Source organism: Alligator mississippiensis, chromosome 1, assembly GCF_030867095.1.
Source record: "Alligator mississippiensis isolate rAllMis1 chromosome 1, rAllMis1, whole genome shotgun sequence".
In the NCBI taxonomy this organism is placed as follows: domain Eukaryota; kingdom Metazoa; phylum Chordata; order Crocodylia; family Alligatoridae; genus Alligator; species Alligator mississippiensis.
This window is the reverse complement of record NC_081824.1, coordinates 83,302,074-83,318,951: the sequence shown is the minus strand read 5'-3', so window position 1 is coordinate 83,318,951 and position 16,878 is coordinate 83,302,074. Positions and strand designations below refer to the sequence as shown.

The window sequence follows — 16,878 nt, the reverse complement described above, 5'->3', positions numbered from 1 at the left end:
CTCTTGGAGGTTTGTAAGACCTGGGTATACAAAGTCTTGTATGGGATGATATAGTTGGGGATGGCCCTGCTTTGAGCAGGGGGTTGGACTAGGATTGGAAGGGACCTCAGGACGTCATCTAGTTTTCTATGATTCTATGATAACTTGTAATTTGCACAATTTGTTTTGTGAAAGAATGACATCTTGTACTTTCTTAATTAGGTCAGACCATCTGAGGCTCTAACTAACCATCACTACCCTTGTACCTGCATTAAGGAATTATGGGTTCTGCTTATCCAGCTTTTGGATCACAGAAATAAAGTGTCTCATCCTGAGGTAAGCAATAATATTGCTATGTGCGGAGCATAAATTAATTATAAGAAAGTAGTTAAAGCCAAACATTCAGGTGTTGATTTTCTAGTAATCAAATTAACCACTAGATTATACAAGTTCACATCAAGGGTATATACAGATGAATTTTGCCCCATCATGAGCTTTATGCTCACTGATGTGCAGAAGCAGTATGTTTTCAATAGCACCTTAGGCCCCATCCCTCAGCATTCATGTACTGATTCTAACTTTGCTGTGCAGTTGTTAGTGGTAGGTTATATTGCTATTAGGGAGCACTCCTTGTACTCAGAAGAGGAAAGGAGTTGAAGCCATACAGTATGTTGCAGAAGCACAAAAAAAGAGAAACTATTTCCTGTTGTTGCTGCTGATCCTGACTGTAACCAGCTTCTAGGCTTGTAGCCAAGCAAACGGCCTAGACACAATCTGTTCCTGAAAGTTTCAGATGGACTCTTTTGAAAGCTGTCGGTCTTCATCTACAGTATGAATTTAGTCCATGCAGCATCAAGCAGCTTCATGATACAGCATTGATACTGAATACTGAAACTGTTCACTTAGAGGAAGTTGGTGTAGAGAAAAGTCTCTTGGGTGAAAAATGTTGTTGCTTATTAATCACTTTTGTTACAGTTGGACCTTATTAACTATGTCATGTTGCACCAGAGGAACTTAAACTGTGTTGGAGCCATCTTTCTTCATGTAGTAAAGACTGTTTGTTGGACTGGGACACAGTTCACTTAAAACTGTACCTGCATCCCAAAATATTTCATGACAGCTGCAAAGCAACCTAGGGGTTTTAGATCTGGAAAAAATGGATGGCAAGGACAACCGTTAGAATCAGTGCATGATACTCACTGCCGCTCTCCCTGCTGTTGGTATCCTTTTAGAGGATGCTGATATTGAGGAAGAATGGCAAAACTGACATGATGCTGTATGCTGCACATGTGAACACACTGCTGACTTTGTATGCAGGCAAGGGTAAGACTGGTTTGATAATGATGTGTCTATTCCATGTCTGCTCAAATAAAATCATGGCACTCATCAACCTGTGTCAGGTTGTTCAGGCTCAACTGCTCTACAGGTATTTTATGAACCAATGATGGGACCCATTAATGACATTCAAGATAAGACAGAAATGCAGTGATTGCAGTTCCAGCATCTTTTCAAAGGCAACATGGCTGTTGATGGAAAGATATTGCACTGTGTTCCACAAGACAGGCCCAGCATCACCTTGGTAAGCTGTGACTTACAGGAGATCAACCCTGTGGGATAGGGACACATTCAAAAAGCCTGAACCTCGATTGAATCAATCTTTGCAGGTTAGTCTAACCTGCAGAGATTGAACCGATTTTGCAAGTGGATAGGCATTCACTTTACATTTCAGAAATGCAGGCACTTGCCTGCAGTGGCTCAGGCCAGAAGCTGGGGGGCACTAAAGCAGCCCTCCCTTCCCTTCCACAGTAAAGCTGAGCTGAGGTGGGGTGTGGCCAGGCTCTGGCAGGCCTGAGTATGACTGAGGAGGGGTTTAAACCCCCATCTTGGCCTGCAGGGTTTGGAGGGTAGGGAAAGAGTGAGTGTGGCCAGACCCCCATGGCAGGGGTGGAGTAGGGAGAGAGCCCTGCCCACCACAGTGGTTACCTGACAACTGGGAGCAATCTAGGTACACAGCTCCACTGCCTGGCCCCACAGGAGGCCTCTTTTCCCCTCTTCCGCCCTCTTCCCCATTGTTGTGGGGCAGGGAGGAAGGCTCTGTGCGGTGCTGCCCAGCGGCTGGCTGGGTAGTGGGCAACCCAGGTCAGCTTGGAGGCATTGCAGGAGCTCATATATTCACAGCAAGCCCCTGTGGTGGGCAGCTGTTGGGCTTCAGACCTGCTGGCCCCTCTGAGCCAGCTTGGGTAACCCATTGCTCGGCCAGCCGCTGCCCACGCACACCACACCAAGCTGCTTTCACTGACAGGGCTCAGTTTCCCTGTAACTGAGCCACAGCTGGCCCTGCTGTGTGGCTGCCTCGCCCAGGGCTGAGCAGGGCCAGCCTGAGCTGCGCTGGTGGGGCCCTTCCCAGCAGCTGCGGCTCAGTGACAGATGCTCGCTGGGCCGCGCTGTGCAGCGCCATGCAAAGCCCCCTTCCCCATCCTGTGATGGCAGTGGGGGAGGAAGTGGGGGAAGAGTCCCTCTCCAGCACCACACAGAGCCTCTGGGGTAGGGGGGTGGGGAGGAGGAAGGTGGCTGGTCCTCCTTGGATGTGGTACCTCAGTGAGGGGGTTGGGGGAGATTAATCCCCTCCCTGCCCCCTTAGCCTTAATGGGGCCAAGCTGGGATGGCTGCCATCCTTGCCAGTGAGATAGGGAAGGGAGGGAGGGAATAAACCTCTTTTGTACTTGCGTTCCTTGGGGCACCCTGCAGAGGCTGCTGTCCCTTCCCCTCCCTCACTGCTCCAGTAGGAAGGGAAGAGGCACAGCCAGATGCTGTCGTGGCATGGCCCCGTTAGGACAAAGGGGGCAGAGTGGAACAGATGGGGTTAATTCCTTCTTCCATCCCTTCCACCCTGGGGACCACAGCTGGGATCTACCAGCTCTAGCCACCACCTTGCTTGCTTGCAGACAGGCAGACCCCAGCTGCAGTGGGGTGGGGGGAGGGGAAGGAGGGAAGAATTAACCCACTTCACCTTAATGGGGCAATGCCAGGACACATCTAGCCACATACCCACCCCTGCTCGGGCTAGAGACAACTTAGTGAACAGCAACAGGCTGAAAAACCACACGAGGTGAAGGATACAGCAGCAGTCATCACTGCTGCTTCTGCCATCACCACCTAACTTGCATGTTGAGCGGCACATTTTTTGTGATGAAATGTGCTTATTATGCATAGGCCTACACAACCATCTGTGCTTAATTCAACCTTTCCTTTTCTGCCACTGCTGTAATTGACTGTGAGTAAATCATGATGGTTACAGTAGGATCTAAAAACTTAAGTCAGGATCAGAACCTGTGATAGGTGCTGTATAAATGAAGAGTATCAGAAAATCTGTGTTATGATGATCTTACTGGAGGAGATGGACAAAAACTGTTTGAGGGGAGAAGTATTTTTCCTGTTTTGTTAGCTGGTGAGCTGAAGCATGAAACACTGAATGACTAAATGACACTGAATCACTGAATGACTTTCACACAGGTGAAAGAGAGAAGTGAACCCTAGTCTGTGCTGATGTCTGAACCACTAGACCAGTCATCCCTTCTATTTTGTTAAACTTTAGTAAAGCTTGAAGTTGTAAATAAATCTTTTAAGTTCTAGTCCACTGCCATAGATGTGAGATTATAAGTAATATTAAAATGACTAGGTTAGCTTTTTTAATTGAAATGTGCTCTGCCATACACACACACATAAGTTGTGCCTGCCTCTTTAAAAGGTTTAAGCAGGCTGTGGAGATGTCAGCAGGTGCGCATAGCCCAGTTAGGCAGTTACATGACCGCTAGGGTGCCACCTATTGGATGAGGGCTGGGCGGACAGGGTATAAGCCCAGGCTCTAGAAGCAGAGCTGCCAGTTGCATCAAGAGAACCAGTGGAGCAGCATCACAGCCTGAGGTGAGCATCTCCCAGAACACCTTGAGGTCAGGGTAGGAGTTGTCAGCTGTTTAGATGCCATCTGCGAGGCATGGGACATGGTATAGGGATGGTTGCGGCCAGAACCGCAATTATGGCAACCTTCCACATTTAACAACCATTATGGTAACATCAAAGGTGAGGCAGGCTGGACTGCCCTAAGCAGGGGGCAAGCCAATGATGTGAGTGGCCTGAGGGCTTGTAGTTGCCCCCCTGTCACAGTGTGACTGTCTTATCCACTCTTATGGGATCTGTCCCTAGCTATTACTGTTTCATATTGTTAATTGTATGCTGTAAGAAGCTGCGGGTAGGTTGTGTTTAAAAATGCTCATCCATTTTATATTGTTAGTGTAATATAAGCTGCTTAAACCTTTACTTTTTTTTAAACTTATAAACTTGTTGACAGGCCAACTTCAATGCACACTAGTGTAAGCTATTTCTGTTTAGTATATTCTCAAAAGAATGAATAAATTACTTTACACCCATATTCCATATGGTCTTGAAATTAACCCATAAAACAAAGATTATGCTCTCCCTTGGCCATCAAAGATCATCCTTTTATTTCACTTGTTTTTTCTTTTTCCTTAAAGAATAAAATTTAAAATTGCTCAAGGTTTTATCTGGGGTTCCTAACTTTGTTGTTCATTGTCATTTTGTAAATAACTATCACTTGTTTGTTGTTCCTTGCAAAATTGAAACAGCATTAATAAATCAACAAGACACTATGTTGTGAGGAATATCTATTAATATTTTTTTGTTACTGTTTTATTACCATGAACTATCATTTAATACAATCCCGAATTAATTTTCTGTTCTCAGAAGACTTTCTGGAGCTTGATGAATAAACTTCTGAATAATCTCCTTGAAAGATCTAGTAGTACAGAAGGGAGACTTGGTTTTGAGTCACTTCAGTGCAAAGATCCGTTAAGTTTTAGCTGGTGGATTATTACTCATCTGGCATCACTTTACCAGTTTGACCGTAATGGGTATCTAGAGGAAAAGGTAAGCTTGCTCTTCCTGAATATGCTAATATTTTAATTTGTTAATAATTTATTTAATCTTCTAATTCTGAGTAGGTTTTGACTGTGGTGATTGCAAGATGGTGATGATTATCCCAGCAGATTTTTTTTGTGTCTGTGTTAGAAAGGTTTTTTATTTTTGTGGTTGTTTTTTTTTTTAAAAAGGTTATGCGTTTAAGTTATACTGTGTATTGCTCACTATCTGTTTATTCCATGAGCAGTAAGTATTATATGCATAGCATGTTCAGTAGGTAACCTAAGTAGGAAAACCAGAAATCCTACTAGTTAGCATATATACTTAATGTTGTAGCATAATGTTTTAAAATAATATGCCTGCTGCATTGCTGCTTTGTTGAGTTCACTGTTTCTAGCAACTGAACATATTAGATTATCCGTATTGGACTTTGTCTTCACGTAGGTTTACTGTCTTTCAAATGAGGTGTAAACTAGAAGCACTAGCGGTACATACTTGTTAATGCCACTGTGGTGTTCTGGCTACATTCCTGGCTGGCATAACACATTCTGTCTACATAATATTTCTGGTAGTTTCAGTTGCATGTATTTTTTGTTTAATTTTTGATTCTAGACTGTTATGGATGGATGTGTACTGTTAAATAAATGCTATACTGAGGATGTTTTTAGTGGTGGTTTATGTGATTTTAACTAATATATAAATAAAAATAAAAGTTTATCCTGTATGTAAGGCAACCTTGCATTTTCAGGTTCAATTTTAGGGAAAACTTTTTTTTTTTTCTATGAATACAAGTTGATAACTACACATAAAGACTTTGAACTGCTATTGCCTTTATGAAACCCTAGGAAAGTCAAAGAACCAAGGAAAGGACCCAGAGTTAAATGTACTATAAATACTAAAATAAAACTGCACTGAAAAGAAAAAATATGAATTAGTATTTGCATTGCATTCCCAAAAATACCACAAATACAAAAGTCAAGACTATAGGAAGTCTATATCGACCTTGCATAGGTTGGCTGTCCTATTTCTGGCTTTTTTGGTGTTGAAAAAAGGTAAACTCCTAGTCAGAAAAATCTAGTCTAGGTGTAGCTGGCAGCATTGCTTGTTGTTAGAATGGGAAATGCCAAGCAACTTTAAGTTTTTTTTCCCCCCCCCCAAATAATTACACCATTATTAAAATATGTGCCACACCAAACACTCTGAATTGTTTCAGGGGGGAAATGTATATTGTTTTACTGTGTTCAAAAGAATATTCTGGCAGCCTTTCCTCTGCCTCTTTTGCTCCCATTTTTGGAGAGAGGGGTTTGAAATTTCTCAGGATGAATGTGAAGGTATGTGTAAAAGTTCTGTTTTTTTCCTGTCTAAGTGAAAATGTGGTTTACATTTACAAAGTCTTTGAAAAGATTATTAAGGCTCATATATGTGAGAGCCCAGAAGGAAAAATTATGCTGAGGGGAAACCAGTACGGGTTCATAGCAGGTAGATCATGCCTGATTAATCTAGTCTGTTTTTATGACCAGGTTACAAAACACCTGGACGCAGGAGTAGGGGTAGCCATTGTTTACTTATACTTCAGGAAGGCGTTCGATACGGTGTCCCACCCCATACTGGTGACCAAATTAAGCGGCTGTGACTTGGATGATTACACAGTCTGGTGGGTGGCAAATTGGCTAGAGGGTCATACCTAGAGAGTGGTGGTGGATGGGTCAGTATCAACCTGGAAGGGTGTGGGCAGTGGGGTCCCGTAGGGCTTGGTCCTTGGACCGATACTTTTCAATGTCTTCAATGACTTGGACGAGGGAGTGAAGTGTACTCTGTCCAAGTCTGCGGATGATACAAAACTGTGGGGAGAAGTGGACACACTGGAGGGCAGGGAACAACTACAGGCAGACCTGGACAGGGTGGACAAATGGGCAGAAAACAATAGAATGCAATTTAACAAGGAGAAATGCAAAGTGCTGCACCTAGGAAGGAAAAATGTCCAGCACACCTACTGCCTAGGAAATGACCTGCTCAGTAGCACAGAAGCAGAAAGGGATCTTGGAGTCCTAGTGGACTCCAAGAAGAACATGAGTTATCAGTGTGACAAAGTCATCAGCAAAGCTAACTGCACTTAGTCATGTATCAGCAGATGCATGACTAACAGAACCAAGGAGGTGATACTTCCCCTCTATCCGGCACTGGTCAGACCGAAGTTGGAATACTGCATGCAGTTTTGGGTGCCACACTTCAAGAGGGATGTGGATAACCTAGAGAGGGTCCAGAGAAGGGCCACTCATATGGTTAAGTGCTTGCAGGCCAAGCTGTATGAGGAGAGACTAGGGCACCTGGACCTCTTCAGCCTCCGCAAGAGAAGGTTGAGAGGCGACCTTGTGGCTGCCTATAAATTCATCATGGGGGTGCAGAAGGGAATTGGTGAGGCTCTACTCACCAAGGCCCCCCTGGGGGTCACAAGAAATAATGGCCATAAGCTAGCAGAGAGCAGATTTAGACTGGACATTAGGAAGAACTTCTTCACAGTTCGAGTGGCCAGGGTCTGGAACAGGCTCCCAAGGGAGGTGGTGCTCTCCCCTACCCTGGGGGTCTTCAAGAGGAGGTTAGATGGGCATCTGGCTGGGGTCATCTGAACCCAGCACTCTTTCCTGCCTATGCAGGGGGTCGGACTCAATGATCTATTGAGGTCCCATCTGACCCTAACATCTATTGTATTCTTTATTCAGTGAATATTTAAACCATTCTCGGTGCCAACTGAAATCCTGATCTCCTGGTCATTTCCTTCTGTCCCAGGTGGATGGATGTCTAGATTACTAGGTTACAGAGTTGTGCCTCTTTTTTTCCTCTAAGGCCTAATGAATCTTGAATTCTTTCATTTTTTGTATAGTGTGGTACAGCTTGACCAGGAAGAGTAAGGAGTGTTTTTCTCTCAGCCTATCCTACACCTTGGTAGGCAGGGTGCTGTTTTGGGAGATAGAAGTTGTCGGTTTCAATGTTGTCAGGCACACAAGGGCCTAGTGCCTATATCTCTCACTCACCAATTTCCATAGCCTTGTTGTGTAAAAGTAGGGCACTGCTGCTGCTAGCTCTGATTTCAGAAGGATGGCTGTCACCATGTAACTCCAAAAAGGCTTCCAAGTTGTGAGTTCCAGCCTGATATAGTTGCCTTCCTACAGTCCAGAATTAGGTCCCTAAGATACAAAAGGACTAGAATTTATGAGACTCCACTTTTTTTAAAATCTTTGTATGTTGGCTTGATTAGCATGCTGGCTGTTGTAAATCCTAGTCTCGTGCATAACTCTCCCCATGAATTGTAGCACACTGTATATACCTAATGTATGGCTAGGGATTCCAGTTACCGAGCCAGGCACCTTAAGTGTGGCACTGCTCACTGTTGGCTCAGCTAAGTCCTTTTATGGATCTAGGTCTATACGTCTGTTATGGATCCAGGTTGAGCTATAGCTTTTTACCCTGTCTTCAGTTTTCTAGTGTGCATCCTTTTAAGTGACAGGCCTATATTTGTCCTTCTCTCGGGATGGGACTGCATGATTTCCCCTGCTTTAGACTGCATCTCCAGTTTACAGAAGCCCCCATGTCACCTACCATGTATCTGCAGCAAATCCAACTTATTGTTGGTCCAAGTTCCTGTGAGAAACTAGTCAGTATGAAAATGCAGTGATACAGAATCAAAGAAAATTAGGGTTGGAATGGACCTAAGGAGGTCATCTAGTCCAAACCCCTGCTCAGAACAGGGCCACCCCCAACTAGATCATTCCAGCCAGGGCTTTGTCAAGCCAGGCGTTTAGAAACCTCCAAAGATGGCGATTCCACAACCTCTTTGGATAGCCTGTTTCAGTCTTTCTCCATCCTCTTTTGAACCACCCTTCAGGTAGTTAAAGGTTGCTATCAAATATCCACTCAGTCTTCTCTTCTTTAGACTAAACAAGCCCAGTTCCCTGAATCTCTCCTTAAGTCATGTTCCCCAGCTCCCTAACCATTTTCATTGCGCTATGCTGGACTCCCTCCAACTTGTCCACATCCTTCTGTAGTGGAGGGCCCAAAACTGGACACAGTACTCCAGATGTGGCCTTACCAGTGCAGAATAGAGGGTAATAATTACTACCCTCAGTCTGTTGGCAATGCTCCTACTAATGCAATCTAGTATACTGTTTTAGCCTTCTTGGCTCATATCCACTTGGTTATCCACTGTAACCCCCCGGTCCTTTTCTGCAGAGCTGCTGCTTAGCCAGTTGGTCCCAAGCCTGTAGCAGTGCATGGGATTCTTCTGTCCTAAGTGAAGGACTTTGCATTTGACCTTATTGAACCTCATGAGATTTCTTTTGGCTCAATCCTGCAATTTGTAGGGGTACATCAATAAAGATTTTCTTGGCCGATACCAATGGCCAATTATTAACTAGCCATATTGGTTGATACTGATCTCATAGCTGATTTACAGGTATGCAGCCTGGCACCTTGGGAGAACAGCATTCGGCCAGTAAGTCGATGTAGGGGGGGAAAGGGTCAGGGAGGAGGGATGGGGCATGGTGGGGGCAGATCAAGGCTTCCATGGTGAGTGAGGAAGTGGGGCAGAGGCAGGCACTGCCCAGTCAGGACAGTGAATGCAGTCCTAGGAGTGGGACTGAGCACAGCCCCAACCCAGCCCCCTCACTGGGAAGAGAGCAGCACCTGGCCCCGAGACCTCAGTGGACAGCCTGCCCTCACCCCGTACACAAATCTGGGGGAAGAGGGGGGGGGAGCACATGGCCCCCCCTCCCCCTCCTCCCCATGCTTCCCCTGCGAGTGCATGCAGCGACGGGGAGCCGCCCCCCTCCCCACCCGCACACTGCTCCAGATGAGCCACCTGCAGTTCTGTCCTGCTCCCAGGGTCACGTTCACCACCCTGGCTGGGCAGCGCCTTCCCCTGCCCCACTCCTTCCCTCACTGTGGCAGCCTCGATCTGCCCCCCCCCGCCTACCCATGAGAATCTGGGCCTGTAATCCAGAAACCTCTGCTAGCAGCCTGGAGAAAGCTTCATCTACCTCATCCTCCTGGTCTGGTGGGTCTGTAGTAGACCCCCACCATGACATCACACTTGTTGCTTTCCCCTCTAACCTTAACCCAGAGACTCTCAACAGGCCTATCTTCAGCTTCTACTGGAGCTCTGAGCAGTCATATGGCTCTTTTACATACAGTGCAACTCCTCCTCTTCTACCCTGCCTGTCTTTCCTGAACAGTTTGTATTAATGTATGACAGTACTCTGGCAGACAAGGTTCCTTGGGTGAATTTGATATCTTTTATTAGACCAACCCAAATGGTTGGAGAATAGTTATTAAGCAAGCTTTCGGGTTCAAAAACCCTTCATCAGGCTAAGGAAGCGTCTATCTTCCTATGTCTGCCTATGTCCTTAGACCAACATGGCTACAACCTAAACCCCTGTGACAGTACTCTGGTCATGTGAGCTATCCCACCAAGTCTCTCTTATTCCATGTCATAGTTCCTTGACTGTGTAAGGACTTCCAATTCTTCCTGCTTGGTTACCAGGCTCTGTGCATTCGTGTACAGGCAATATGGAACAAAACAAAACAAAATATAAGAACATAGCAGGCCTGGAAAGGATTAAATACTAAAAGTGTTATATTTTTATTATCTTCCTTAAATTTTAGCTCCTCTTTGCGCACTTTTTTTTTTTGCTTTTCGTTATACCTCTTCCTACTTGTGTTGTCACCCTACAAAGTACCTGCACACCTTACAGCCATGTCTTCTATTTGACTTTCAAACAATGTCTCTCCTAAGAAGCAATCTGTTTATCCATTTCAAAGCTTTTGTTGGTTCCGAGCCTGATAAACGCAGCTTCAGTATCATGCTAATAGAATGTGAGGCAGGCTTCACTGTGTTGTGAATCTTAGTCACTGGGCCACTGGTCTCCTGGGTGACCTTGAATAAGTCATTTTATATTTTCAGGCCTCAGTTTCCCCAATCATAAAGTGGGGATAATGATATTGATCTACTTTGTAATGTGCTTTGAGATCTGTTGAAGAAAAGCACTGGGTAAGAGTGTATTAGTATTATTGTCCAATAAGTAGTAGTCATTGATTTGGTTAATTGTCTGCTTTTCTTGAGGGGTAAGCCGCAAGATTAAGTTAACACTTAATGTTAGATACATGATAGTAATCTAATAGGTGGAGCTACATGCAATATTTATGAAAAAAGAAAAATCAGCTCTCTCTCAGTCTTTACATTGGTCCTGAAATTTAAAAACAATGTCACAAGGCATAGCCAGAGGGAGCCTGAAATAAATTTTCTTAGGCATTCTTGAGTTTGACATTTCCTAACTTTTGAGTTCTTGAATTTCCAACCATAATAATATTTCTTACCAAGTTTTTGTGTGTTCTATTCCGTCTATGCTTATGAATATGTTTGTCTATAATAAAAGTAGTAGGTTAAATTAACACATTTACTAAATCATGTCAGTTGAGTGGAAGTCTCAAGGGAAATGTTAACACAACTTGAAGACTTTGAGGGCAATAGGTATACTGCTAACTTGCCATGTCAGGTAGCATCATGGTTAAAATTCTCTTCCTGATTCCTGGGCCAGAAGCAGTGTAGCTATACTTGAAAGGTGCTCTTTGTGGGCTAATTAATTGTGCCTCTGAGCTTTCTAAGTCCCAGCCCACTGCCTTAGTTGAGGAACCATCCTGTGTGTTTTCATTTAGATGTCCCCAGTCTTCTTTGACTTCAAAATGTTGTCTTTTTTGTTGGATCATATTTACCTGAATTTGGCTGTAAGCTTGTCCAGGTATTTTGCTGTTTACATGACTACTAATATGCTTTGTTTGCTTATGAAGTTCAGTGACTAATAACATCACCTAATCACAAGTCACTGGATGTCAGTTTAAGACTGGTAGTTGGTGGTAACTTCTCATTTTTTAATTACTATCTTGAATGTTCCTTGAATCTAAAGGGCCAAGATGATCCCTGACATATGCTTGCTGAGGCAATGGCATTGCATCAAGGATGAATTAAGCCCAATTTTGTTTTTTAATAGATAGCAGTGTTGGATGACTTTATAACACTTTGTCTCTTACTGAACTGTCATTTGAGGTAGGAGGGTGATGTCTAGTAATGATGGTTATTTGTATGCTCTTTAGCAAAAACTGCCTCTAGTCCTGTGTCATCTGTGGAAGAGTTTCAGTTTTTTAATGTGGAGTGCTTTGGCCTTGAGGTTAATATGAAAGCTTTTAAAATTCTAAATAGGCTTCAGACTTGGCTCTTTTTTTTTTTTCTTTGGCTCTCATGCGTTAGTCATTTCATAAATGTAGATTTAAACTGGAAAATTGTGCCCACATCTTATGGTAACCATATAAGGATATATCTAGTCTCCATTTCGAAGAGCAAAGCAGGATGCACAATACGTATCTGTTTTGTATTCTCCCTAACCCAAATACAGACCACACTATATTATTCTGAAGAGCACATACATTTGAAAATCAAATAGGACTTAAAAAGAGAAGTCGCCACTTCTGAACGTTGCAGGGGTCAATCTTAAGACAGCCATGGGCTAGGGATATATAACCAGAATTACTTGGGGGCTAGAGCTTCTTGCCTTTGAATTATATGAAATGATTACTGTGTGAGATATACAGAGAGTGACTTCCAGCTGAGAAGCTTAGTGTGGCTCTGCCAGGTGAGCCAGAGTTACTTTTCCATACCTTCAAAGTTGCTACCTATGAACACAGTGGGTTTCTGTTCAAGCTTTGGCTTTAGGCGCGTGTGCAAAATGCAAATGATTAAATGGTAGGGATGGCAGGGGCATCCAGTTGTGTAGTGATTGTAGCTGGATTTGGGTGAGAGGAGTTCTCAAAAGTATAGTGAAGATGAAGAGCAACAGAAGAAATATGGTAAGTCACGCTCCCTTTCTGAGTTCCAGTTGACCTGGAGAGTATATATGAGCGCTGGTTACTTAAATTCAGTCAGAGTTTTGCTTTTGACTTCCACAAGAGTATTGATTTTATCCTAGATCATTTGAGGCACAGTGGAAGGCACCTGATGCCTGTTTCCCCCTCTTTCTCCTCCACTGGTTTTGTTGGGATCATGGCCACATGGGAACCCTGACTTATCACTGATGCTGCTAAGTAAGGTGGTAGTTAATAAAATGGCAGTCATCTTCAACCTCATTCAGGATGCAGCTACTGATCCTACATACATCATTGAGACCTGGTTGTACAAGAACTCTGGGCTGGTGGTTGCCAAATGGTTTGTCCACAGATTTGTTTAGCATGGTGTGTGTCTACCTTGTGCATGAAGCTGCAGATAGACTGGGGATTCTTCTGATGCACAGTTGATTTTTCTTGACTGAACTAGCTGAGTTGGTCATGGAGGTGGTGTTGAGGATGCCCAGACTTAATGTCTTGGTGGACTTCAACATTCACATTGAGGCTGCCTCTGAGGCTGGAACAGGAATTCATGGAATCCATGCCAACCATGGGTCTATTCCAGGTAGTAACTGCCCAACCCATGAAACAGGATGTCTGCTAGACCTAATGTTTTGCATCTGCTTAGGGAGAGGAGCTCTAATTATCAGGAATGTTGTGAAGAAGTCCCTGTCATGGTCCAGGCATTGGCTCCTAAAGGTGAAGGCCTCTGTCACCCCTGTTAAGCTGCTGGATCAGCTAGGTTGGTCCACCCTGGAGACTTATGGATCCAGTGGATTCCAGAACTCTTTGGGGGACATCACCACTGATGTTGGTGCTGTTCTGTGGATGGCCTGGTTGATCTGTGGAATAGTACACTGAATTCAGCCATAGACAAATAATCCCCAAGGTGACCTACTTGCTTCCCTTTTGTACCACTTCTTTCTGTCTTATAGCTTTCTGGCCCTTTCCCAGAGTTAAGTTGTTTCCTTGAGTTCTTAACCCTCTGGAATGTGTGCTCTGTTGATTTGAAGGGTTTTGATCCCCATTCTGTGTAGAACCGAGCTTAAAGCCCTCCTTACTTGGTTGGCCAGATTGATGCCCAAAGATGCTTTTTCCCCTGTTCTCATCCCATCTCTTGTTAGCAGTCCTCCCAAGAAGAGGAGTTGTGGCAGATCTTTCTTAAAGGGCTGTGGCATGACAGTGGTAAAGAAGCTTCTGTTCTCCACTGGCATTGCATCTACAAAGTTTCCAGTAGCAATGTTGCAGGTGGTGAATGGCATAGTTAATCCAGATTGTCACACTGCCTGGAAACAAAGTCTACTTCACTCTGTTGTGACAAGTTTGCCACCTACTCTGGAGACACAATTGGCCTGTCCTTTCTCGGTGCTTTCCCAGTGCCTGGCCGCAGTTGGGGACAGGATGCAGGTGGGTTAACTGAAATTGAATTCAAATGAGGAGATTATGGTAGGTAGACCACTTAACTCAGTGAGGATTGGGACCCCTATTTTAGGGGTTCAGTCTGCCCTTGTTACTCAGGTTTGCAGCCTTGTGCTCCTCCTGGATCCTCTGTTGTACCTGGATCTTCAGGTGGTGGCTGTGACTAGAAGTGCCTTTCACTAACTCCATCTGGTTAAAAGGCTGTAACTCTTACTTTCAGACTCAGATCTGGCCACCATCATCTGTGCCTTCTGATGGGAATGGGTTGCCAAGAGCACATAACTTCAGTACTCCACAGGTTGCACTGGTTCCCAATAGCTCTCTGTATGCAATTCAAGACGCATATAAGGGTCTATGTACCTGTCTCCTTTATGCTTTATCTTCTGCAAGATCAGCTGAGAACAACGTTCAGCAAGTACCATCAGTGTGTCAAGAGGCAGACAAGGTTCTTTGAGTGAATCTGATATATTTTATTAGATCAACTTAAATAGTTGAAAAACAATTATTAAGTAAGCTTTCGGGTTCAAAAACCCTTCATCAGGCTAAGGAAGTTTCAGCAGTTGGTGTGTGCTCTTCCTGGATGGAATGAAAAGTAAAGAAGCCAGGGGCTGGGCTGGTATGCATACAAGACAGGTAGTCAGTGAAAATGTAGATTGAGGAGTCAGTGGGTGAGAGACAGGCTAGGGGAGGGGGGAAAGAGAGAGAGAGAAGGGGGATGGAAGTGGAGAGATACCTGGGGAGTCAGAGGTCAGGCAGGTTATAATGTGTCATAAATCCAATGTCTATATTTAGTCCATGATTTTTAGTATCCAGGAGGTTGATGAAGTGGAGTTCATAGGCTCATCTCTGGGAAGTGTTTTGTAAGTTTTCTTTGAGGATCAGGACTGAGAGATTGGAGAGAGAGTGGTTTTCTTGTGAGAAATGTGCCCCCACAGGTAATTGGGTATTTCTGTCTTTAATAGATTTCTGGTGTGCATTCATTCTGGTGCGCAGTTGTTGTTTGGTGTCTCCTACATATTTTTCCATCAGGGCATTTGGTACATTGGATGAGAGACATTACATTTCTGGAGGTGCAGCTGTAAGATCCAGGAATGCTGATGGCTCTGTTATGGGGTGTAGTAATAGAGAGACCTACACATATTGGAAGAATGGACCGAGAGAAATCTCTTGCAATTCAACAAGGACAAGTGGATGATCCTGCATTTAGGACAGAACAGTCCCATGCACCAGTACAGGTTGGGAGCTGACTGGCTGGGCAGCAGCTCTGCAGAAAAAGACCTGCATATTACAGTGGACAATAAGCTTCAATATGAGCCAACAGAGTGATCTTGTTACTAAGAAAGCTAGCAGCACGTTGGGGTGCATTGGTAGGAGTGTTGCCAGTAGGTCAAGGGAAGTGATTATTCTCCGTTTAGCACTGGTGAGGTCACATCTGGAGTAGTGTGTTCAGTGTTGGGCCTCCCACTGCAGAAAGGATGTAGACAAATGTGAGAGAGCCCCCTAACCATTTTTGTTGCCCTCCACTAGACTGAGGGACATGTCTTCTGAGGGAACTGGGCTTATTTAGTCTAGAGAAGAGAAGACTGAGGGGGGATTTAATAGCAGCTTTCAACTACCTGAAGGGAGATTCAAAAGAGGATGGAGCTAGACTGTTATCAGTGGTGGCAGATGACAGAACGAGGAGCAATGGTTTCAAGTTGCAGCAAGGGAAGTTTAGGTTAGATATTACAAAGATTTTTTCCTCACCAGGAGGGGTAGTAAAACACAGGAACAGGTTTGTAACAGGTTGGCTTTTTAGGGTCAGGTCTTAGTGCTGGCCACCTGCCTGTTCAGAGCTAAACCTACCTCATTTTCCTGCCACACCTTGATGAAAATAAATATGATGGCTCTTTCTAAGGTGGGAGGCTGCCCATTGCTCACCCTCCTGATGCCAAGTGCCTTGGTACATGCTCTGACCTCCCCATGCCTAGGAGATGTTTATAGGTCTAGCACCTGGCCTTCCTTCTGGTGCACACACCCGGGCTTTAGTATCCAGCCTAGCACCCAGCCTCCAACCTGGGGCACACACTGGGCCTTCACTTATGTGGCCTAGCACCCACCCTCCAGTCAGTTGGTACACACCAGGCCTTTACCAATGCTTAAGTAAGTCTACCTTGTCACATCCAGTAATCAAGCACTCTCGTATCTGGTAATTCTGTCTCCTCATTTAAGTAATTCTCCATTCTCTGCTATGTAATTCTGTCCTCTCACCAGGGCCACTCATCTCACAGCCCCTCACCCAGGCCACTCTACCCTCTGGCCCCCTCTCTGGGCTGCTCCACAGGCTTAGCCTTCTTTTCTGGGCCTTCTGCCTCTTTACTAGGGCCACTCTCTCTCTGCCCCCTCGCTGGGGCCATTGGGGTCTTCCACCCTGTGGGCTCAGGTAGCTGCCACTGTGCCTGGCCCCTATGCTCAGGCAGCCCGCTTAACAGGCTGGGTCTGCCTGGCCTACTCTTTGGTATAGGTAACCTGCCCGTAGGCAGGGACTGAGACTTTCAGGTGCCCCTTCTCGCCTTTCACTGGGGAGGTTACTGGCGTTTCTGCAGGACTGTTCTGCCACAAACAGCCCCACCAGGCCAC

General features: G+C 44.8%; 1 protein-coding gene across 2 annotated transcripts in view; it reads left to right on the top strand.

Moving 5' to 3' along the window:
• MMS22L (MMS22 like, DNA repair protein) overlaps positions 1-16,878 on the top strand; it is a 166,885-nt gene that overhangs the window by 29,770 nt on the left and 120,237 nt on the right. For both annotated transcript variants that reach the window (XM_014611080.3, XM_019486393.2), the window contains exons 9-10: positions 202-315; positions 4,741-4,923. In XM_014611080.3, coding sequence (XP_014466566.1) covers positions 202-315; positions 4,741-4,923 — 297 coding nt within the window. The remainder of the gene's footprint in view (positions 1-201; positions 316-4,740; positions 4,924-16,878) is intronic.